The sequence below is a fragment of the Typopeltis vanoorti genome, chromosome 17 (genome assembly GCF_054136105.1).
Source record: "Typopeltis vanoorti isolate ZY-2024b chromosome 17, IOZ_Tvanoo_1.0, whole genome shotgun sequence".
Classification (NCBI taxonomy): Eukaryota; Metazoa; Arthropoda; class Arachnida; order Uropygi; family Thelyphonidae; genus Typopeltis; species Typopeltis vanoorti.
Window position 1 is genome coordinate 106117331 of NC_143565.1, and position 26858 is coordinate 106144188.

Here is a 26858-nt window from a genome sequence, read left to right on the forward strand (position 1 = left end):
ATGGCCCTTCCCTTAATGCATAACATTATACATATCCGCAAGGAGATGTGTTTTGCATTATGGGAGATACTGAGATAGGAGTATTGGTAGCTTGCTCCACCTTTGCAAGGAGTTGCCCAGTGTTGTACCACTTTACCCCCAGTCCTGAAGATGCTTTCAGGTGCAAACTTTGTTTGCACACACTTGGATAAAAGATTAAACTAAATTTATTATAGTCTGACCAAGTGAAAAATAAACTTTCAACAAACAGAATCATGGTCTTGCAATGGGTAATCCGTTGTCTCCTGTACTTGCTAACATCTATCCAAAAGATTTGGAAGTTAAAGCCATCTCTTCGTATCCTTTAAAACCAAGAATTTGAAAAAGATATATTGACGACATTTTCCTGATTTGGCCGTGATTCTCTCCTGAACTTCCTTGAACATCTAAATAGTCAACACCAAAACATAAATTTACGGCGGGGTTTGAAGCTAATGGTTCTCTTCCTTTTTTAGATGTCAAACTGACCGTTCCTCAGAAAAACTTAAAATCTCGATTTACAGAAAACCTACACACACACTAACAGATATCTCCATGGTCATTCCCATCATTATCCTCCTCAGAAGTTTGGAATTATTTCTACTCTAGGACATCGTGCTCGCTCCCTTCTTGATGATGAGATAGAACTTAATAAAGAACTCAATTTTCTCAAGTCCACTTTTCGACTAAATGGTTATTCTCAAAAAACTACTGAAAATTGCTATTTAATCCTCACGGTCACCATAATGAAGAAACCATTAATGTAAAAGATAATATTTCTATTCCATACATAAGCTCTGTCTCACCCAAATTAGCCAAGGTTCTTAGAAAATGCAATATAAGAACTTTATTTCCTTCTCTTCCTAAAATCTGCTCCCTTGTGAGCCATCCGAAACCTAGACATCATAATCTTAAATATCCTGGTGTTTTTTCCAGATCTGGTGCAACTGTGACATACCTTACTTTGGCCAAACAGAGAAGTCAATCGAGTTACGCATTGGAGCACAAGAGAGAGAGACATCACTTACAAGAGAACACGAGCCAGTGCTTTGTCTGGTGATGTTCTATTCTTGGCCAATTCAAATGAAGAAAACCCTAGCCATACAGTCCTAAGGGACAAGTCTAATAACATTTTCCGTTGCCATAATGAAGTAGAACGGAAGATAATAGAATCAAAGGAAATCGTTCTCAACCCCCTACATCTCAACAAACCTGAGTTACAACCTTTCAGACTGTCACTGTGCTGTGGTCAAATACTGGCGTTCACGAGATGCTATACGCATGCATATGCCCAATGAGGGAACAATTTTGAATGACTTCAATGTTTCAACGTTGAAATGAAATATATATATACACACACTAATTTTTTCCGTGTTGTTTACAGTTATTTCCTCAGTTTTTACTGGTTATTTCTTTTTTAATGTGCACCTGACGAAGGCTGATACAAGCTGAAACTAGTTGTGTAGTACTAATAAACTTTGTTTTCATTTCTCTCGGTTCTAGTCATTCAATCTTTTTATAATATATATATAAAATCCCCATTCATCTACCCACATCAACTTTTATATTTTATATGTCATCCCCATTCATCTGCCCATACTCATAGTCCCACAACAACTTTTATCTTCACACACTCTCTGATTTGACCTGCGACATGTAAACTGTTCCATTCGCTAAGTGTGTTGTGAGAAGAGGGAAAAGTACTGTTCTTATCTTACTCCATTCATCATAATACCGAATACGAACTTTATATCCATGGATATAAATCTTTATATCCATCATGGATGACATCCCTTGACCTCTCCAAACCATTCCCTGTATACCCAAAAATTTCACTCAGAACATCCCAAAGCCATTAATCTCTCCCATCCATCCATCCACACACACACTTCCTACCGATACAAATCGCTTTATTTCCCTCAGGAGTTTTCCATGACCAACAAAAAAATGTAAGACATCCTGTTATGTGAGGTCATTCCCAATATCTATAAACTGTCCAACCCACGATGCCAGTCGCCAAGTGTCATCCATGTGGTCAGGCTAATTTTCCGCCAGCGACTGTATGCCGTGTATACTGTACGCATGTGATTTGCACTAATCGTGTTATGATGGTGGTTTTAATTCTATCCATCCTGTTTTATCCAGAGGCACAACAGAGGTCATCGTAAATCTGGCAGATTCATTAATTGTGTGGTGGTTTTATTTATATACATTCTGTGTGCTACTTGTATTTGTTATGTTGTGATGTGTGTTTCTGTACAATCCATGACCGTACGGATGTTTTTGTCTGCGCGTGACGGATTCGGTGTGCTTGGTCGCATATTCCCGCAAGCAACCGTATAAGATATGGAACTTCACTAAATGGGACACTGGCAGCTATCCTCCTCGCCAGCAGAGCTGAGCCTCACCGTGAGCTCACTTTGTGTAACTGTCGTTTCATCCCCGAATTTGTCTGATTTTGGAAATGGATTAATTCCAAAACCAGTAACGAGAATAATCGGAAACTGTAGTCCAAATAAATAATATGATATAATTATGTTGCTACTTACTTTTAATGAGATGGTTCAGCTTCTCGGCCCTTGTAGAGTTGCTGGATATCTGGCTCAGTATTGGTCAACTTCAGTCGAAGATCGGCACACACACTAAGACGATTTCTGTATTTTGTTTTTATTTGAAGGAGTGATAAAAATCCTTTCTCACAAAGATCAGTTGTAGAGAACTGCATGATGATTTTCAGTGCTTCTTCAGATAATTCAGGAAATTCACTTCTCACTGAAGGCGAGATCCAGAATTGAGCCAAACCAAGATCACAGAATTGCATTTTAAGCCCAATGTCACTTGAAAGCTCAATTAACTGTTCTTTTTTCGATAATGAAATCCATGGTTCTCATGACTATAAGCCTGAAATAGATCTCGAATCCAGAGAAATTTCTTATAAAAGTTATTCGGAAAATATGTTTCAGAGGTTTGAGGTGGTCACAAACCCTTTCCAGAAACTCGGAATCAACAAGAAGATCATTTTCAAATAAAAAGGATTCCAATGTTAGAAAATGTGCAAATTATCTGTCTTTTGCATAACTAATGCACAACACTAGTTGTTGTTGTTTTTCTTTTCTCCAATGCCTTTATTTTATCGTAGACATCAAGAACAGTTAAAGGATTTCCCTGAAGGGAGAGATTTAGTTCATTTAATTTCAAAAAAAAATGTCTGAAAGATAGGATAGTGTTGATAACCATGCTTCGTCAACAAGGAGTGATGCAAAATTAGAATTACGTTCATTTACAAACATTTACAAACTTTGTGCCTTAATTGAAATAAGCTTGTTAGTACTTTGCCCCTGGAAATCCATCGAATTTCAGAATGAAACAAAAGTTGTATATATTCACTCTCCATTTTATCGCAGAATACTGTAAATAACCTGTTATGTAGAGGTCGAGTCTTAATAAAATTAACTAGCTTTACAGTATTGTGTAGCACAGTTTTAAATTCTGGTGGCATACCTTTGGAGGCCAGCCTTTCCCTATGTCATACATTGTTTCATAAATAATATACCCGATTCCTATCTGAAGCCACTTCCTTGACCGTAGAAACAACCCCCGACTATGCCTGCTTGTAAGGGCACGAGCTCCATCTGAACAGAAACCCATGCATTTTTCCCACTGGATTCCTATGTGTATTATGTAATTATTGAGAGTATCGTCATGAATGTTGTTATCATGTGTATATCTTACGTAGCATATTAACTGCACATCGTCTCTAACATATATTGTCTCGTCTCTTTGTACCGCATAATAAGGGCTCTTCTTAACTCTTTCGATTAACTGAGATTCTGTGTCACCTGCCATATCATTAATTCTGTGACCTACAGTGTTATTGATAGAGGAGTCAAATCAACATCTTTTAGTAACTTGTTGCCAAACATAGTTTTTAACCACATCTTTTATAGCTGGAAGTAGTAAGAGATAGATGTTTCCAGTTCCTTGCTATTAATCGAACCCAAGGCCGAAACTACATCTTTTCCATGATTTAATGTCGCTAAAAATTGCTGAAATTGACTTTTTGTTTTTCAATTTCCTTATTTTTCACATCACAATGTTTAGTTTCTAAATGTCGGAGTTTCGCAGGTTTCATGCACTCATTCGACGACACTTCATAACACAAAACACGTTGAGGTTTCTGTTGACTTTCATCTCCACACCAAGTAAACCCGAATTCCAAATATGAACTGTTATATTTCCTACTATGTTTTTTCTTTGAACTGCTTGTTTCTTCTACTTTAATAGTATCAAATTTACTCGCAGTTACAACACATGTATCACAATTAGGGTTAGCATCACCTGTTTCATTTGCTCTTCTTTTTAAAGTCCTAGTTCTAAGCCACTTTTCAATTATTAAAAAAGTTTTCGAAAAATACATAAATATATAAATATTGGGGTTAACTCACGGCACACTTTGTCCAAGTATCACTTAGCACTCCTTGGTTGAAGAAGGGAAACCTTCAGTAATAAAAATCGATCAACAACAAGTAATTGGTTGAAATGTGGATAACACATGTTCACTTCAAATCTGACAAAACAGCAAGGGAAGGTGGAAGCAATAACACTATATCGTTGTTCACTTCACCCCTCTTATTATTCATCATTCTGCCACTACAAATTATTGTAGTGCTAGAATGACGAGTAAGAAAAGAGGGGTGAAGTGAACAACAATATCATTATCGTTATTATGACACCTCCAGGGAGTCCAAAGATTCATCGAGGAAGGGAACCTACTCTACAACTTTCTGTCTCCACTAACTACAATGAACCACAACTACCACCACCTACACTAAAGCCATCTACCGCCAAACACCACTACTAGTATTTTCACAGACATTCCTCACAAACATCCATGCCCATGGCAGGATTCTAACCCGCAGCCTCTTGACTGGAGAGCAGACACGCTAACCACTCGACCAGCCAGACTGGCTGGTTTATAGTTTTTTTTATAATATAGTTTTATTGCTCCACCTTTGAACATTCTGATGTTATTTGTTTTTTTTTTTAAGTCTTCATTTGATTTCAATAATTTTTGTTTACTTATTCAATTTTAATTTGTTTGGATAATTAAATAATATATATTTATTTAATTAAAGTCTGCCTGCAGACCACCTGTCCCATCATTGCGGACCACAGGTTGAGAAACACTGGACTAGTGCATTGGATTGGAGATTGGCTATCTGATAGATATCAACAAGTTGTGTATGAGGGAGCAATACCCCAAAAGAGCAAAGTCACTAGTAGTGTGCCTCAGAGGTCTGTTTTAGGGCCATTGTTGTTTAGCCTGTATATATGATGCAAAGTTGGGATGAACTATGAGGAGTAAAGCAGATGTTGTGGCCTTACAAGAAGATAGACTGAGTGAATGAACATGGGAGTGGGGAGCAGTACAGCTTACTTAAAAAAAAAAAAAATTAAAAAAATTAAAAAAAAATATATATATATAATTTATTCTTGATTAGGATATATTGTTGGAGGGGGAGGAAATAAGAGATCTTGGGGTGATGGTAGATAAGGATCTGAAATTTAGAGGACATATTGCCAAAAACTGTAAGGACAACGTAATGAATTCTGACAATAATGCTGACGACACTGACTTATAGAAGTAAGGAGATACTAGTTTCATTGTATAAGGCTCTGATTAGGTAACACATGGACTATTGTGCACAGGTTTGGTCACCTGGTTTTCAAAAGGATGAAGATCTGTTGGAGAGGGTTCAGAGGCAATTGTCCAAAATAGTTTCTGATTTCTGCAATGTTAAATATGAATAAAGATTGAGACGATGCAATTTGCAGAGTCTAGTGGATAGTAGGAAGAGGAGTTATATAATAGAGATGTACAAGTTAGTAAGGGATTATTATAAGATTAATGCTGAAGAGGTTTTTCATAAAATGGTGAGAAATTGGGGGAGAACAAAGGTCATTCCTGGAAGTTGTATAAGAAGGGTGTGAGGAAGGGAGTTAGAAGCAGTTTTTTGCATGCAGAATTGTAAATGATTGGAATACCTTGCCTGAGAATGTGGTGTCTGCAGAGAAATTGAATGTGTTTAAGGTGTAGTATGATGAGCTGTGTGTATGACAAAGGAACCTCCTAGATGAGTCTGTGACTCCATGGGGGTCTTAGGATAATAATAATAAAAAAAAACAATTCTGTTGTGTTTTCTAATGAATATTACTTTTCTGTGTGTGTGTGTGTGTGTGTGGTGATTATTCATTTTTACTCGGTAGAAAATATTATAAATTATTTTAAATGTTTTAAATGACTGATACCAAGAGATGACATGGTTTATTTAAAAAGATACTACTAGTTTACTAGTTTTGTTGAATGGATCAACTTCTTCAGGTATCACAATCAAAGAAATATAAAAAAAATAACAGAGACTTAAAAATTGTATTAACAGTACTACTACTACTGTTTTTTTGATCCCTCTTCCCCCAGAGCCTTTATTTCTTTGCCTTACATTCAGCTCTCTTTCACCAAAACTAGCTAAAATTCTCAAATTTGACTTCAGAACTTGCTTCACTATGCTCCCAAAACTTCGCTCCATACTTAGTAAACCTAAAGAGAAACATCTTCCAACTCAGTTTCCAGGAGTCTACAAGATCTTATGTGATTGTGGAAAGCCATACTACAGCCAAACTGCTAAACCCATCCTTCTACGTTTGGAAGAACACCGTAGAGATATTTCCTACAACAGGACTAGAGTCAGCGCTCTCTCTAGCCACATTCTTTTCTCCGTTAACTCAGATGAAGGCCACCAACACATTGTGGACTGGACACAAACTTCTAATATCCATGTGTGCTATGATGAACTTGAAAGAAAGATTGTCGAATCCAGAGAAATTGCCTTAGATTCTTCCCATATCAATAACTCCCTAAGTTTCAATCTTTCTGGCGCACTCGTGACAGCACGTAGTCAACTTTTATTTGGAACTCAAGCTCGCATTACTGTTTTCAAAATGTACTACTATTTTTTTGGACTAGTACTGTTAATGCAATTTTTAAGTCTGTTATTTTTTGTATATTTCTTTGATTGTGATACCTGAAGAAGTTGATCCATTCAACGAAACTAATAAACTAGTAGTATCTTTTTAAATAAACCATGTCATCTCTTTATCTCTCGGTATCAGTCATTTAAAATAATTATATATATATATATGTTAAAGATACCAAGCAATTTTAAACCTGGTTTTACTCCATTTCCCAAGTAAGCAAACAGACTAAAAGTCAAGTTTGCGCCTGCAATTGATGCAAGTCTAACTGATCCCACAGGTAGTGCAGGACCAGGGCAACTCGTGGCAAAGGTGGAACAAGCTCCGATCACTAATCTTAATATTTACCTTTAATGCCAAAACACATCTCCAAGAAGGGGATGTATGATGTTTTGTATTAAAGGCAAGGGGCCACTACCCATCCCCTTCTTGGAGATGTGTTTTGGCATTAAAGGTAAATATTAAGATTAGTGATCGGAGCTTGTTCCACCTTTGCCACGAGTTGCCCTGGTCCTGCACTACCTGTGGGATCAGTTAGACTTGCATCAATTGCAGGCGCAAACTTGACTTTTAGTCTGTTTGCTTACTTGGGAAATGGAGTAAAACCAGGTTTAAAATTGCTTGGTATCTTTAACATATTTATACCCAAGGTAAAAATACTTTCTACATATATATATATATATATATATATATATATATATATATATATATTTTTATGAAAAAAATTGAATGACTAGAACCGAGATTTAATTAAAAAGGTTTTAATATAAACACACTACTAGTTTCGGCCTGTAACAGCCTTCTTCAGGTGACATTATAAAAGAAAAAGAAAAAACACTAAACATTGAGGGTTAAAAGACTATGAACATCATAGACAGTCTTTATACATAATGAGCATTAAAACGTTGTAGTTGTATTTGAAGCTGTTCTTTCATTTGTTGCATTGTTGGGAGAGTGCGTGCTTGCTGCATCACGTGAACGCCAGTACATGATTACAGCTGAATGACTATCCGGGAGGTTGTAGCTTAAGTTGTTATTTAGATGAACAGGATTGAAGATGATTTCTCTCGATTCCACAATTTTTCTCTCTATTTCGTCACTGCAACGGAAGATGTTTGTAGATTTTTCCCAGCAGACTTTGTGACTTTGGTTATCATCATTAGGATTAGCCGAGAAGAGGATATGACTTGATAATGCACTTGCTCGCTGTCTCTTGTAAGTAATGTCTCTCATGTGTTCTTCCATACGCATTTCGACAGATTTGTCTGTCTGCCCGAAATAAGGAATATCGCAGTCACATAATATTTTATATACGCCAGGGTATTTACACTACTTTATATATATATATATATATAAAGTAGTGTATATATTTGTTATTCATTTGAAAAAATGTTTGGATCCAAATGAATCCATTTACTAATGACTTTCATTATTAATAAAATTGTACACAGAAAAATAATATTTCACCAGATTAGCTTATAGCATTGCTTAGAAAGACTTAATAATCATAAATTAATATTTTCATTAGTGACAATTTTACATTCATCATTACATTTATACATTCTGTAAGAATTTCTTGAAGTGGTAATGTATGCTGTTTTATTTTTGCAATGAATTTTGATTAAAGATAAAATATTTAGTTGCATTATTGTATGTTTGGAATAACATAAATTGTGTACATAAGGGCATTAATTATATGAAGCTTGGTATAATTACTTAATGTTTGCTTTTAAATATGTTAGATACTGGGTTTGTGAGATAGCATGCACAGCATTTTTAAACTTAAGGATTATTTAGTAATCAATAATATTAATGGCCATTTGTTTATATGAATCCCTCCTCCATGAAAGATTGTAAACCTAGTACACTAAGACTAATCCAGTCTTAATCCAGAAATACTGCTCTACAGATGGAACTGAAACTTTGTCAAGCCCTTTTGGGCCTTCAGTAATCAGGGTGATGAAATTTATCACCTGAAGACATTTGTAGGCATCCATGTCCACAGTGGGATTTAAACTCACAGCTGTTGGTTGGAGAGTGGAGATGCTATCTACTTGACCAACATTTGAAGGTATTTTATTGAAATGTATAAAAAGAACACTCATATAAATTTAAATGTATATGTTGGAAACAACTTAATTCACAGCGTATATAATATTCATTTTTTAATTAAGATAACATTTCATTACTAAAATAATTATAATAATCTATTGCTTATTTTGTAACAATGTAAAAACAACTAATATGTAATACTAATTTGTAAAAAATAAATAAATAAATATTTTGTGATGTATATTTTAGCTCCTACTAAAAGCTGCTCTGGTATTAATTACCACTTTGGCTGTACTATTAATGAAAATGAATGCAGATGTATGAATGTCACTTCCTGTCAGAAGCCAATGTTTCATTATGCTACAGAGGATGACTGTAAATTAGTTTTAGCAACTGGCTTAGAAACAAGTAAGTTAATATGCATATATTCATAAACACTACTACATGTAATTAGTTCATAAGCAGTAATTATCGCCTAGCATTTAGAATGATGAAATATAATGTAATATGATTTTTATTTTGCAACTTAATGGGTATGAAAAGAGGAGGATAAGTAAGATTATACTCCTTAAAATTCTTGTGTTTGACTAAATTTTTCAGCATTTCCCCTTCTCATTTTGCTCACTAAATTATTATTTCCAATAGACATTGGTTATTATGCCTCATTGTACTGACTCTCTCTCTTTCTCTCTCCTCCCTCTCACTCACTCACTCACTCACACACACACACACACACACACACACAAATTTCAGCATTTTGTAAACTTTTCCATTATGGGAATCTTTAGCTGTTTTTAAAATAGTGATACATCTGAAATTTATAAATTTATTCCCTTCTTATTACTGTTTTTACTGTATTATTGTTTTATGGCAATCTAAATTATTAAAAGACAGAAAGCTGTAGCACACATTAGAGCAGTAGGTAGGCTAAGGGCGAGATAACTGAGAAATCCAACTTTAGAAACAAAATGTAACAGGTACCTTTTGAGCCCAAGAGATTAATTACAGTTCATGTACATTGTTGCCGAAAATATCATAAATAAGATTTTCATTAGCTAGACTTGGCAAAAAAAATTATAGGCGTTAGTGAGACTTGGTCGACAGAAGAGGCTTTATGCCCTATCCCTGTATTTATACAGGGATAGGGCATAAAGGCAATTGTATTTTTAGGCAGGATAAAGAGAAAAACAGGATGAGAGGATAGTATTGTAATGATAAGAAGAATTGCAACCAACAAGAGTGGTAGGATAAATAAAGTGATGCATTAAGCACCAATTGAGCATAGGGTGAATAACTAGTATGAGAACAGATTAGAAAGGATACAAAAAGGATAGGAAATGGAAGTTATAGACTACTGAAAAAGAATTACCTAAAACAGTACGTGATGGACGAGACCTGGCTTTTGAGAGTGCTAGATCTGGTGATAGTATCAGAGAATTTGCCCACAATTAAGGTAGCCAATCTTTCTCCAGCTGGGGAGTGATTGTATGAAAATGCTATGAAGCAGTGCACAGAGAAATAGAAAAAGGTATTTTGAAGGAAATAGTATCACACTACATACTTTAAGTCAGGAGGATAAATGGATGAATAGTATCATAAACAGAAGCTGAAAAAAAAAGTTGTGGTAGGAACATAGGGAGAAGTGTGATCACAAAGGTCATGAACAGTACAAAGTTGAGATGACTAGCATAGGAATGAAACTCCCAAAGATTCCTTTTGCTACGTAACTTCACTGACTGCAGATGATAGTAACAGAGAAATAGTTGCCTTACTGAGTGAACACTGGGGGGGGGGGTCATCTAGGTAGAGATAGTGCTATGACACGATAGGAACCAGCGTAAGATTAAAGGTGATGATGAAACTGGATATTCTCAGTAATTAAAATCTCAATGCAAATACAATTATGAAATTAGATGAGATAATTGCTCATCTGTTATGAGAAAGCTTAAGAGAACTGATAGTGCCTCTGCCAGGTTGTTTAAGTCTCAGCACTGGCAGAATCACAAAAGGATGTAGAGGACAATATACAGGGTGTTCGGGATAAATTTGACATATTTATAATTAATTATATTTTTCCGTAAGTTACATGTATTAACACACACTTCTCTTCATTTAAAAGTTTGGACCCTTCTTCATTCACATACAAGATGTCAGAAAGGATGGATAGCTGGAACCCACCTGAATCATGGAAGAGAATAACTTGTATCATGATGATTCGTGCCCGCCATCAAAATAAGGATATTACGACTGCTGCCCAATGCTCCCTGAATACAGTAAAAACAATCAGGCATGAACTAGAGACTTGCAATGGTGACTACGAGGATGTAGCAAGAAGAAAGATCCCTAGCAGACGATCTGATTGCGTTCGTACAGCAGAATTCCTCGCAAATCTGCAGGAACAGGTGTTGAAGAACCCTGGCATTGGAATTCGGGCTTTGTTCGTGGAGTTGCTAACTGTAGTCAAGCCCTGGATAACAAGGGTAGCCAATGGTAGGCCGTATGTATGGCAGCAGGATTCGGCCCCTTGCCACACCTCTGGGAAAAGTCAAAAATGGTTGTCTGAAAATTTCTACGACTTCACCAGTCCAAATGTTTGGCCTCCAAACTCCCCAGACCTTAACCCCATGGATTATTTTGTATGGGGCGCAGTTGAAAAAGACACCAATCGCACTTCCAGTAATACAAAAGCCCAGTTAATGGATAAAATTAAAACAGTTTTTGCGGCCCTTCCCAGGGAGACTGTAGCATCAGCTTGTTCGAGGTTCCGAAGCAGAATTGAAGCTGTGATCGATGCTAATGGTGGTTATTTTGAGTAAATCTTGTTGATAGTATTGTAATTAACTCTGCCTGTAATGCTTTTTAGTCAATTCATTAAATTTAATAGATACAAAGAAGATTTTCTTTTTCCTTACGAAACTGTCAAATTTATCCCGAACACCCTGTAGTTTCATGTATAAATAAAGTTCCAAAGCAGAGATTGAAAATTATATAACTGTCATTATCTTGGAAGTTGTGATTTTGGATAGTGAAGGAGAAGTCTGTTCTTAGTAACTGCCTCACTTTCTAATAAATAACAGTTGGGCTTCATGAAGGAAATGGCTACATCCAGATATTGCTATACATTGTAAAGACATTTAACAGGTGTTTAGGTCTAAGCACTGGGTAGAACTCATGTTAGAGGCTTAATGGAGTGAAAACAGCACTGAGAAAAAATTAAAATCAATGTTAATGCTTGCCTTATTTCACATCATTCACAGAGACATCTTCAGGGAGTAAAATATAAAATTATAATATGAAACAAAGTGAAGCTCACTAGACCCAAGTCTAGAACTAATTGAGTAGTGTACCCTCTATGAGCACCAATCAGAAGCCTAGATGTAACACAGGATTCTTAAAAATTAATGTTTTCATATTTTAGTAATTTTAAACAGCATCTAATGCAGCCAATGGAATGAAGATGTGAGGCTCCAGATGATATGAAGCTTGGAAGGGTTATTAGCAATAGTGCTGATATTTTGGCCCTTCAAGAGGATTTGAATGAGCTGGAAAGGTGGGCAAATGAATGGGGATATCAGTTTAATGCAATTAAATGTAAGGTTTTAAATTTTGGGATCCATAGATGGAATGCTTCATACTTACTTGGTGTAGTTATACTGGAAGAAGCAGAGGAAGCAAAGAATCTTTCAGTGGTTCTGGATAAAGATTTGACGTTCCGAGGACATATTGCAAAGATTGTAAAGACATCTCAGAGAATTGCAGAAGTGTTGAGAACATTGACCATATGACATAAAAGTGTGCTGGTCCCATTGTATAAAGCTTTGATCAGACCCCATCTGGATTTCTGTGCTCATGTCTGGTCACCAGTATTTAAAGGAGATGAAGAGGGTACAGAGACAGATAGCAAAAATTATATCAGGACTGTACAACATTGATTATGAGGATGGACTGAGGGCATGCAGACTGCAGAGTTTGGTGGATAGACCTAACCAAAGGCAAAGGGAGGATTTTTTGATCGAGAGATCAAAAAATCCTCCCTTTGATGCAGTGGGGTCAGATAGATCCCACTGCATGTTCCCACTCTTTCACCTAATAAAAATGAAAAATGAAACAGACAAACAATGACAGCAACACTACAAACAAAATAAATTTCCCTCAACAGCCATTTCATCCAAACACAATATTCCAAACATACCAGGATCTTTATCCCCCAAAAAAATCATTTCCACATCCACTTTACAAACATCTGCAGCATAAATTTCAACATAAATGACATTCATCACCACTTACATACAGACATTTAAATCAGACCTCCTTCTCTTAACAGAAACCTAAATTGCAGCTTCATCTATCACAGTTCACCTTCAAATGCCCAAATTATACTCTTCATGATTCATTTCACCACAAAGGTTGTACCTGTGCCTTTGTACGTACTGTGATATTGCCTGCCAGAAAACGCCAAATTTAGAATCCCCTGCTTTTTGACCTTCTCTGGCGCTGAAGGTTTCCTTGCTTTCACTTAGCAGCATTTATCTGCTGCATTTACTGGTCTTTTATATCACTTTTTAAACTCTGAAAAAGATCTCTTCACCTTCCTCTCCAAGAAACTCAACCATTTACAATTCAGCTATCCAACAGTGGAGTCATTGTCCTAGGTGACCTGAATGTCCACAACTCCAACTGGCTTCCCTTCTTCAACACTACCAGTCAAACCGAATGGAATATGGAAGGTTTCACTATAAGCAATGATCTAACACAAATCATGCAACTACCTACATGAATTCCAGATATTTCCCTCCACTTTTCCAATACCCTCAATCTTTTTTTTTTTAAATACTTCTCTTTCTTGACACACTGTAACCTCTCCTCTTGGTAACTCGGAGCACAATATTGTGGAAGTTTCCAATCACACAGAATGTCCCTCCTCTGACCACACCCAGCCTTGTATTCTCTGGCACTACAAAAGTACAAAGTGGGATGATCTCTGGAACTACTACTCTTCTTTTCATTGACATGACTATTGCTTCCACACTTTCTGATTCAGACACCTGCATTGAGCGAGCCACAGAAATCATCCACAGTGGCATAAATGTATTCCTCTCTCTCTCTCTCTCTCTCTCATTCCATTCAAAATTCCCACCCACTTTCCAAGCCCTGGTTCAACAGAAGATGTATGAAAGTAGTTGAAGAAAAAATTCAGTTTACTGCATCAAGAATCCAAGCTTCATACTCAGCCTGTGTGGAAGCTCAAAATAAATGTAAATCAGCTATCAGCAAATTGAAATCTGACTTCATAAAGGCCAATAGCAGAAAACTCGTCTCTTGTCCAAATGGTAGCTATGGCTTCTGGACCTTGCAGAAGCCACTGGACACAACTTCTGCTCATCCGTGCTCCCGCCTTTCACCCATCCAGATAATACCACTGTTACAGAACCAAAGAAAGAGCAACCTCCTAGCATCACTCTTTTTCTCTAACTCCTACATAGACGACAAAGGCAAATCACCTTCCATCCCAGCAACTGAGTGGCATGTCTCCTGTGACCTATCAGCAGAAAGACATAAGAAGAGTATTAGACAACTTGAACACTAAAGTCATCTGGTCCAATGGCATCTCTCCTATTGTACTCAAATGTTGTGCTCCAGAGCTAACATGTGTCCTTTATTGTCTTTTCATCTATATTCATCTGGCATTTATCTCATCTCATGGAAACTAACATATATCCAAACCATTCCAAAAAAGGGAGACAAAAGCCTACATAGCCGTCCAACTACCAACCATTTATTGTCACCTCAAGCCTCTCCAAAATAATGGGGAAAGTTATCAATGGTCAACTTCTTCACTACATAGGAGCTCACCAGTTAATCAGCAATCACCAGTATGGATTCCACCAATCCAGATCCATGGCTGATATCTTAGCCTACACCACTGGATATGTGCCATGGAAAGGTTTGGAGAAATGTGTGCATGTTGCCCTCGACCTTTTCAAGACTTTTGATTGTATTTGACATCAAGCAATGCTTTGGAAACTGCCTTCCTTTGGTCTAGCTGCCACCCTCTGTAACTGGATAGTCAGTTTTCTCTCTGGTTGTTCACTACATGTGATGTGGACAGCACTCTCTCTCTCTTCAAGCTTTGCCACTAGTGCAGGAGTGCCTCAGAGTTCACTCTCTCACCTTATACATAAACGACTTACTCTCAATCACTACAAATCCTATTCATAGCTTTCCTGACAATGGCACTCTCCATTCATCCTACTCCTTTGACAAACCATGTAGTTCTCAGACATCCCTTACATCATCTGCAATCAGTGCCTTAAACACTGATATTGAAATGTTTCTTCAGTGAGGCAATGATGAGTCACCTTCGATGCTGCCAAAACGCAGTCCTGCCTTTTCTCTCGCAAAAGGGATCTTAGCTCACCTTCTCTCATCCTCAATAATACACACATCTCCAGACAGGGTGAACTGTCTTTCCTTGGCCTGACATTTATCTTCAACTTCTTTTGGCACAAATACATACAATACATCAATAGCTTCTTCAGCTTCTAAAAAAAAAAAAAAAAAAAAAAACTAGGCATTCTTTTCTGCTCAAGAGGCTATTTTACATCCACCCAGCTACTAATTGTATATAAATCCCAGATCCACCCATCTTTAGTTAGAACACCGTTCACACATTTTGGGCAGTGCACTTACATCCTCCATAAAATTATTGATGTTGTCCACTGGAGAGCAGTTTGCTCATAGATAACCCTTCCATTATAGGCTCATTTCAGTCTATCTCACAGATGCAGAGTTTCAGCTCTGTCTCTTCTACAGGTACTTCCATGGTCACTGCTCCAGTGAATTGGCAAACATCATTTCTCCACTTGCTAGAGCAGTAGTTGCCAAATATCCCTTTGCAGTGCAACTGCAAACTTATCAAATCTGCTTCTCCTCTTCCTTGTTCATTCCATCTGCCTCTGTCCTCTAGAACATCCTTTCCCATGATGTGTTGCTCAACAATTTCAACCTACAGCTCTTTAATAAGAGTGTCAATGGTTTCTTCTTTCTTAGCCCTTATTCGCATGCACTGATGCACTATAGGTTCTTGTATCGCTTGTGTGTGTAAGTGTGTGTGTGTGGGGGGGAATATTGGCCCATAATTTAAAGCTTGAATTCTGTCAGCTCTCTTATGAAGCAGTATAATCTTCCCATCCTTCCACTCCTTTGGAACTTGATCCAGTAAGACCTTCTGACCCTCGGAATACATCTACCTAGCACATTTCTGCAAAACACATGGTGATATATCATCAAGTCCCACAGCCTTATTAACATCAAGCTTACTTAATTTCCCCATCTGTCTCTTGTTGTTCACTCTGTCAGTCTCTTCTCCTACCCTTCCACTTCTCAATCTGCACAATGTCACATTCACAAGGATAAAATACCTTTATGAACGGCTCATTTAATATCTCGACTATATCCTCTGCAGCAGTTATCCTTTTATCATTTTCTTCAATTAATGTCATCCTTCCATAATCACCTTTTTCTGCTGGCTACATATCGAAAGACCTCCCCAGGACTTTTTTTTAGCTAACTGCTGTTTGTGCTGCATTTTTGCTACCCTTACAAACCAAATCATCCTCCTTGCCTGTTTTTTTTCTACTCCTCATGAAACTACTACCACTCATTCTATGTTGTCTCCATAATGCCTTCTTCCTCCGTATTGCCTACTTAATCTCTGCATTCATCCATTTCACACTTACCTTATTTAACCTTTTACTAGATAGTTCTTGAATAGCATCCAAGCAGCATTGATCTCCTTTCTACCCCAATTTCTCATTCCATGCCACAGCTGTAAACTATTATTATTTGACCTAAATTGAGTCAAAGGACTCATTGTGTATCTCCTAACCTTTTCATAATCACCAGCATTCTAGTTCCACACATATCCTTTCTTCACAGAAGTCTTCACATGGCTGGCAACCACTGATGTAATCACTTCATGGTCACTCTTGCCAACAGGAGGGAGATTTTACACTGCATTTATAATGACATCCTCTGATGAGATCATAAAATCCAAGATCCTTGATCCTCACATTCTCAAAAACCTGAAATTCATTTTCTTTACTTTTAGATGCTGGGTTGTCATTCCAGTCTATATTTCCATAATTAAAGTTGCCCATAGTGATCACCCTTTTTTCTATTTGCTTGGCTAATTGGGTTATACGTTTCATGGTCTACCCTCCATATGACCAGGTCTATAACAACATCTAAGTATTTCATTCTATTCACTTCTGTCTCACACCATGCTGCCTCAAAACCACTGCCACTAGTTCCGCCTTGCATCTTTTCCTTGCATGGGCATAACACTTTTACTATCATCAACAGCACTCCACCTCCCTTTTTACCTTTTCCATCTTCACAAAAAAAAATACCCTTCCATCTCTATTCCTCTCAGGATGTCATTTCTCACTCCAGCAATTTTTGAGTGATCAAGCTTGATGAATGCAACAGTTTCTGATACTTCTAGTATTCATATACTAACATATCCATTCATTTCTGGATCTATAACAAGCTTCATTGTTACCACTTATTAGATATGACTTCTCCATGCCTTCCTCGAACCATTCCTCTCTCATCTCAGAATCTTCTAACCCAACTGTCCATCTACATCTCAACCTGTCTCATTCTTTTCTTGTCTACGCATACATTCACTTTCTCTTTGGGTATCAGCCTTTCTAATGCATTGTTTCCCTGTCCACCTTGAATTCCCCATTTCCCTGTCTGTCTATCTTGCAAAGTTGTTCTCTCATTCTCAACATTCATCCTACCTACTTTTCCATTCATAAGCTCCACTTCATTCTCTCTCCTTTGTTACTCTTGCTATTTCACATCCCTTCTTACTTGCTCAGATCCATTTTCTGCTCATGCCTCTCCAGATGACCCACACTAAAATCATTTGGATGCAGTCCATCACTCTTATACAGTTCTGTTCATCCTTCAGACTCATCCCACACATTCACAAACTGCACTCCTTTCTCTTCACACATTTCTGTTACATAGCATTCATAATTCTTGCTCTCCTCCTCAACTCATTGCTGTCATATCTGGGCAACACACTGACTACCTTTCCTATCACACTATTGTGTTTTATTCTTTTCAGTCTTTTCAGAAATCTCCTAATATCCAGTTTTACATTCTCCTTGTTTGCAATTAAATCACTTCTTCCTGCTACCACTACCATCTCTTTTGCTGACTTATATGCCTTGTATCCAATCTCTCAATCACTCTGCTCATTTTACCTCCCAGAAAACAAACCTTGTGCATCTCTTTCACCACACCTCTAATAATTAAATCCCCATATTATTCACAAGCCTTTCATCACCTCTTTTCATTTGGACGTTATTCCTTTCAGTCTTCTTTGCTCTTCCATACATATCTACAATTATCTTCATTTTGCTCTGCATCTGCTTCATCTCTTCCTTCATCGTCAAACTCAGCTTTCAGATCTTTTTTTTTTTTTTTTTTTTTTTTTGCAATTATTCATTCCTGCTGTTTTACTGACATTCACACATCACCTGACTGTTAGTTATGCATGTTTTTCACTGTCATTCTTACACACTTTTGTATCATCAGTCATAATCCTTTCTTCGCTATCAGTTTCACATGCTTTAACATTCATACAGTCTTCCTCGAAATCCACTTTTGATCCAAGCAGGTCTTGTCCATCAATACATTGCATTTCATGCATATCCACATTTGCTCCTTTCTCTTATTCAATTTATCCACATAAATATCCATAGCATATCCTCACACTTACATAGTACATTCATGGCACTGGACCATTCTTAAAAAAACTCACACCATTCACTTTGTCTTTCATGCTGACCTACGTAATGATCTCCCACTCACTGCCATTTTGTTTCAGAGCACTAAACAAGAAATGAAGAATTTAGAATAATGCTGTCTAAAATATTTTTTATAGGCAAGAAAGTGGGATTACTAAGTAAAATTAAACTTAGTTAATTCTATTCACACAAAGTTGCATGGACTTATGGAAAATTTATACTTTGGGTTTCACTGAGCATTTAAAATCCTCTGCAAGTTATATATTCACAAACGTCTATGCAACAGTGGGATTTGAACCTACAATCTGTAGTTTGAAAAATGCAGATAGAATCCATTGGAGACAACCTGCTTCCTAACACTTCAGTTAATATAGTCCTTTGTATAAGCTGTAAAGTCACGTAAACTGTTTTCATCCAATCTTAGTGTCATACTGTTTATTACATTTATATATAGTGTATTTCATATAATTGGTTAGGAGGTAGTGTTGAATAACAATAGCAGAAAGGACAGAAGACTGCTAGTTCAAGAATGGGAAATGTTTACAATGAATTTATTTAAATACAATTAATTTTAATTCAGATCACTTAATTTAAATATGGGCTGTAATTGTAACTTATTTTATTGTAACCACCCACTAGGTTTCATCTGGCATGTGGCTTATCTCTTTAAATAGGATTAACATTCTTTGTTCTAGCCTCACCTTGTGATCATGCTGATTACACTGATGATGACAACCAGTTAGTTTCTGGCTGAAATATTTGTAGTAATAAAATTAGTGTATATTCTTGTGAATACATGTGTTTAATAAACCAGGAATATTAAGTAACCTTGACATTAATAAGGCTGTGGGACTGAATTGGCCTGATTGTTCAACAGAAGTCTCCAACTGGAGTAGTCCCAGAAGAGTGGAAAAAAGGAAAAATAGTGCCATTTCATGTGGAAAATCCACTATTGATGTGGATTTTCCACATGAAATGGCACTACAGGACAGCGTGTATATCATGTGTTTTGGTGAAGAAGTGTGAGACAGGCTGGTTAGAGATAGAATACAAACACAGATTGATGAGAATGAAAATCTCTCCAGAGAGCAGCATGGGTTTATTAATGACAGGTCATGCTATAGTAACTATGGTTTTATTTTATAATAGGATAATTAGTGTACTAGATAAAGATGCTTATGCAGGGAATTCTTTGGAGTCACTAAAGGATTTGATAGAGTATCACATGAAAAACTACTGTTGAAGCCAAGCGGGATGGGAATGGACATGCATATTTCGTCATCTGGTGTGGTTTTGGTTACAGGATGGTTCAGTGACAGGTGCTAGTGAGTTGTGTAAGAGGATGCAATGTCCAGAAAAAAAAGGAATTTGACGAGTGGGGTTCCATAGAGTGTTGTTCTCAGGCGACTGTTTTTTAATTTATATATCAGTGATATAGTTTTCAGTGTAATCAAGGCAAGGTATGATAGTTATTGTGGTCTGAGTGTTTGACGAGCCTGTAAATTCTATAGAGGCTTGAAAGTAATACTATATTCAGTTATTTGCTGATTATGCTAAATTAGAAAGGGCAGTGTCAGGAAACTCTGATGTGATGTTACAAGATTTGAATAGGTTAGTATTTTGGGATAAAGAATAGGGATACCGTTTGAATGTTGAAGTGTAAAGTTATGCATATTAGCCACAGTTGAAATGAGGTTAATTATATTGGAGGAACTTTGCTTCAGGATGATGGAAGAGGCAGGGGATCTTGGTAGATAGGGAACTGAAGTTTGGGGGGGGGGGCATACCACAAAAGGTATAATGATTATCCAGAAGGTTGCTTGCAAAAAAACTGCAATATACTGATAAAGAGGTGATAGTTCCACTGTATAAGGAGGCACTAATTAGGCCTCATTTTGGTTTCTGGGCAGTCCACCTTTCTATAAGGGCAGTAAGGAATTGGAGAGAGAGCGTGCAAAGGCAAATAAGTAAGACTGTCCCAGGATTCTGGAATATTGAGTATGAAAACAGATTGAGGGTGTGGCCTTCAGAGCTTGGAAGACAGGAGGAAGAGGATAAGGAAGGGATAATATGATTGAGACATAAGTTGGTGAGAGGAGCCTATCAGCTGGATACAGGAGTATTACTACATAGGATAATGGGGCAAGAATTAGAGGTGATTCCTGGAAACTACAAAGGTTATGTGAATAAGGAAGTGAAAAGGAGATATTTTGCTTTGCATGTGGTGAATGAGGGAATGCATTGCCAGAATGGGTAGTGAATGCACCGCCATTGAATGTATTCAAGGCAAGGTATGATAGTTATTGTGGTCTATGAGTGTTTGACCTCCCATGATTTCAGACTCCATGGAGGTTTGAAAGTAATACTAATATTGCATGTCTTGGAAACTGACAGTCTGCTACAGAATATAGGTTTTGTGTTCATATGTGAAATTACAAAATCAAAAAAGAAAAAAAAAGAGTCTTCTTTAGTGTAGTCAGAAGTGAGAAAGAACTGAGTTCAGCTATCTTCTAAGATGTAAGGAACACATAAGGGCTTTTAACTAATAATCAGTTAACTCACCTCAAGCAGCAGTAGCATGAGTAGGGCTAGTTGGAAATTCAGTCTCTCTCTCTTTCCAATAAAAAGGACAAACCATCTGGAGAATGCATATAATTGATGACATATCAGACATTACAGAGGAATGACTACTCACCATAGTATAGAACGTTTATAACAGCCAGATTACATATTTGTAACATGCCATTCGAACCTAATACATTAAAGGGAGGATAAGAAAAATAAAAACTGCTACTTCTCTAACTGTAATTTCTAAAACAAGTTTCAGAATAAGCTTTTGTTTCTTATTGACTGTTCATTTATGTTTCTTAAATTCCTTCCTCATTTAGGCTGAAATATTTTAGTTCAGATTACTTCCAGTAAAAACAGTAACAATGACAATATTTGGCACTTTTTAAGGTGAGAATTGTGCATCAGTAAGCTGTCCTTCTGACACAGAATTGTGCCCTTCAGATAGCTATAAACTTCCAACAGTTTTTTCACCAGATCACTGTTGCCCACAACATCAAGGGTAAGTTATAAATAAGACAGTTTTAAGTACAACATTTCACTAATGCTTATAACATATATTTATAATTGTAAAATAAGTGAATTTGATCCACTATTGATAGTATTTTTCAGTTTCATTATATCAGTATTATAGTATTATTTCAGTATTATATAAATGTAACAGTAAAACAGGTCACTGCAAACAATGTTAATAGTTGCACTTTTTGCCCTTTCACTCTCTTCAAAAAGACAAAGTTGTTTAGTTGTAATGGTGCAAATTTAGCAAAGAGTACAGTGAACATTAGGTTTCATAAATGATTGAAAGCCATGTCATTAGGCAGTTAGAAATCAAAAAGTTAAATATATATATACAGAAAATTTTGTTGAAATTCATGAAGTTCCTAAATTTATTTAATGTTAGATATAAAGGAGTTGCTCCATTGCTGAAATAGGCAATTTCAGCAATGGAGCAACTCTTTGGCTTTTTTTTTTTTTTTTTTAAACCTAACATTAAATATATAATTTAGAATTTTGGAAAGAAGTGTATGACTCACAGGTACAAATTCAAGATTTGTTTATACGTTTTTGAATGATACTTAAAAAGTTAATCATTTGTTCAAGTGATATTAATTCTGTTAAGAGCAGTTCATTTTGTTTATAATGCAACAGTATCTATATAAGTAAATTAACATTGCTGCTCAAGGTTTGTTTGTAAATTATGTAATTTTTAAATAATTTGATAATGTGTGCTTATAAGTTGATGCAGAAAAAAAATTATGAATGAAATGATAACCTAGATATGGAAGCATTTATAAAGCTATATAAAAAGTATGTTTCTTAGAAAGATCATTGAAATTTATCCTAATTCCACTTTAAATAAGATGTAGGTGATATGCTGAACTATGCCATACATTCCATGCATTCCAAATAGATAGAATTTAAGCTGCATATAAATCCTAGGTTATTTAATCAGTCATGAGGAAGGAGTTAAATTATGTAGTACTTAACCCTCCTCCACAGATCATGGTTGTATTCTTGATGTTATCATATTACAAAGAAAGAATGCGAAGAATAAATTCCTATGAAAAATTTGAAACTTGTACTGAAGAGATAAGATAATTTTTAAATAAACCAGAATGTTTCACAAATACTAGATATATAAAAAAGTGCATTGCTATTTACTTGGTCATGTTTCACCATAGTTTCTTTAAAAAAAAAAATAAAAAAATGAAAATCATAAATTACTATTCTGAAGTAATAAATTGAAAGGAGCAGTTAATGTGAGATATTGAAGTTTTGCATCATTGGCTTTAGAAACTATTTAATTGCAATTAAATCATTTAGAATGAACAGATGAAAAATTCTCTTAGTTTAAAGAAATACATGATTATGAACTATGATTGAACTCATTTGGAAGCCCAATGCAGAAAATTTAAAAGGGCTTGTTGACTGCATAGCTTAAAACATGAAATGCATGAGTAGAATGACTTGATAATGTAATGAATGAGTAAAAGACTGGAAGTCAATTCAAATAATATTTTGAAAAAGAATATGTGAATTTTTTACAAAATATGATTGTGGAAAATATATTGTTCTTTTTTGGTTTCAGCCTACACTTGTGTTGCATTTGCAACACTTCACTGTAAATAGTGGCCTTTTTTGGTGGGGGGGGGCACTATTGAACTTTGATTTGGTCTTTAGTTGATCTGATTCTAAATCACATAATCACCCTTGTCAGAAATATGATGTAGTCAAATCTCTAATTGACAGGGCCTATAAAATATGTTCAACTGATTCTTTTCTAAACAAGGAACTGTATTATCACAGCTACATTTATTTCTAATGGTTATAATACAAAAACTATTGATAAAATTATCAATTATTATGGCCTTTATCTTAACCCTCCTCAAGAAATTTCCAGAATTTGTCTTCCACATGTTAAGTGTCTTTAGAAAGAATAGGAAGATTCCTTTGCCAAATTGACCTACAAGTCTCTTTCTGTCCAATTCGTAAACTAAACACGTTTCTTATCCTAGAGTTTACAAAATCCCGTTCTTGCAGCTAATGTTATGATGGAAAGAAGGCTGTATAAGAAAGCTGTGAAGCACAATCTTAACCTTAACAAAAATGATTATCTTAAACTTCCTAATTTAGGAAGTTATCTTCACTAATAATCACCATTCATGTGTTTCTTAAATTGTAATTAATTAATTATTTAAATTTAAAATAATTTATTATTTATCTTTATTTCTTAATATCTATTAATGCAAATGAAATTATTCTCCTGCAGTCAGTAGCACATATAATATCACACCCTTTCAATTTAATTGTCGTTCTCTCTCTTTTTGTAGTTATCTCCTGTAGTGTATTGAAAATGGCTATGCAACACAGCTGAAAATTCTACAAGTAAACAATTTTACATAGTGACTTCCATTTATTTAGTATTAACATCTTCCACTTACATCTTAATTTTCAAATTGATGGCAGTCAGTTGTTATAGAAGTTGGTATATGTATGTAGTCATTCCCTCATTATTATTATTCTTCCCAAAGATACTCTGTGCAATTCAGATCAGGATTCTCTGCTGACTAGTGTAACCTATGTACTCTCACATTGCCTTAAACTGTATTGCCACAGTCTTTGCAGTATGAAGTCATGCATTATCACATTGATAAAAATCAATTGGGTTGTTTTCATTAGCAACACAGAATTGTTCAGAATATTATTATTATACTTATTGCACCTCCATGGAGTCAGCAGACTTATCATGGGAGGTTCATTCAACTGACAACATATTTATCATATCGAATCTTAAAATCCTTAACACTCCTTGCATTAACAACACATTTTGGTAATGCGTTCCATTCACTGACATTTCTCTACATTCTTCTCCGCACTCTTAAATAACTTCCAGGGATGGCCTCTGGTTTTTTCCCTCTCACCTTCTACTCTTTTTATAATCCCATCTGGATTAATCCAATAAAATTCTCTCACTAACTTGAATGTCTCTATCATATCACTCTTTTTCTCCCATCCACCAAACTCTGCAATCCACATTTCTTCAACCTCTCCCATAGCCAGCATTCCAAATTCCTGATATTATCTTTGTCACCTCATCTCTGGATCCTCGGCAATGTTTCCACATCACACTGAAAACTAGGTAACCAAATTTGAGTGCAATAGTCCAAGTGTGGTCTAATCAGTGCTTTATACAGTGGCACAACCACTTTCTCATCATTACATGTTAGAGTACTTCTTATCCTAGTAGCACTTCCGATGCACACTCTTTGCAGCATTTTCAATATGCCCTTAAACTTCAGTTTACTGTCAACCATCACTCTCAAATCTCATCCACTTCCCTCAGTATGGCACCATCAATATAGTACACAGCCTTACATTTCTGTAATCCAAAATGCAACACCTTGCACTTATTGATATTAAAACTACAACCACACTTCTTTTATCCAAGTCAAAAGTCTGTTCAAATCATCCTGAAGGGAATTAACATCAGCAGTGCTACTTATAATTCTTCCCAACTTTGCTTCATCAGCAAGAAACTGAAGATCCCCAATCAGTCCACATGATATATCATTTATAAACAAGTTAAACAGCAAGAGCCTAAGAACAGAACTGTGGGGCACATCACTGGTTTACCCTCCTTTTTTGAGGCACTGCTCCATCATACATAACTTGCTGGTAACCAATATACTATCTGTTCCCATCCTCTACAGCTCTTGTACATCAACTTATCATGTGGTAATATTGTCAAATGCTTTTGCAAAGCTCAAGAATATCACTGTATATGATTCTCCCTTATCTGACACACTCGTTACCTTATCATAAAATGCAGGTAAATTGCTAAAACAAGACCTACCCTTTACAAATCCATGATGACCATTATAAAGAATGCTATGTCCATCAACCCAATCGAGTATTCTATTCCTAACCAATCTCTTCAACACCTTGACTACAACTGCAGTTATGCAGACTAGTCTATAATTGGAAACTTCTGTCCTAGAACCATGCTTGTGGAGTGGTACTATTTTGTCTTCTTCCCACTTCTTAGGAACCCTACCCACTGTAAGGCTTTCATTACGAGAATGGTCTGAAAAGTTCTCGGCCTAACAATAAAAAAACAAATTTATAATTTCAAAATTATTTTTATTTTTCAACATAATCTCCCTTAAGACTAATACAATTCCAGCGATGCTCCAGCACCATTATCCTGACCCTGTAGTAGTTCTCAGTAAGATCTGCAAAATACACCTCTACAACTGCAATCACCTCTTGATTTGAAGAAAAATGCTGACCAACAAGGAAAAGTTTTAGTTTTGGGAAGAGATAGAAGTCAGAGGGAGCCAAATCTGGGGAATAGGGTGGATGTTGCAACAATTCATAGTGCAGATCCCTTAATTTTCCCATTGCCAAAACACCTTTGTGGGCAGCTGCATTGTCCTGATGAAAGATGATTTTTTTTTCTTCTGCAAACCGGGTCTTTTCTCACGAATTTTTTTCGCCTAGTTTGGTTAAAAGATCAGAGTAATATTCCCTGGTTATTGTTTTACCCTTTTCAAGATAATTAATAAACAAAATGCCTTTAGCATCCCAAAACACCAATGCCATGACCTTTCCTGCTGATGAAACCGACTTTGTCTTCTTTGGTGCTGAACAAAGAAGACAAAGGCTTCTATCCACTGTTTTGACTGCTGTTTGGATTCTGGTGTGTAATGGTGAATCCAAGTCTCATCCATGGTAATAAATTGATGCACAAAATCAGTTTTATTCTTGTTAAAATGCTCCAAGCACTGTTCAAAGATTTTCCTGCGAGTGTGTTTTTAATCAGCGTGGCACCCATCTTGTGCAAAGCTTTTTCATTTGCAATTC

At 36.1% G+C, this 26858-nt stretch overlaps 1 protein-coding gene across 1 annotated transcript in view; it reads left to right on the forward strand.

Annotated features, from left to right (window-relative positions):
- LOC150097744 (cysteine-rich motor neuron 1 protein-like) overlaps positions 1-26858 on the forward strand; it is a 168632-nt gene that overhangs the window by 87214 nt on the left and 54560 nt on the right. Inside the window, exons 4-5 of the mRNA XM_090407273.1 lie at positions 9352-9510; positions 21885-21996. Of these exons, the coding sequence (XP_090263399.1) occupies positions 9352-9510; positions 21885-21996 (271 nt within the window). The remainder of the gene's footprint in view (positions 1-9351; positions 9511-21884; positions 21997-26858) is intronic.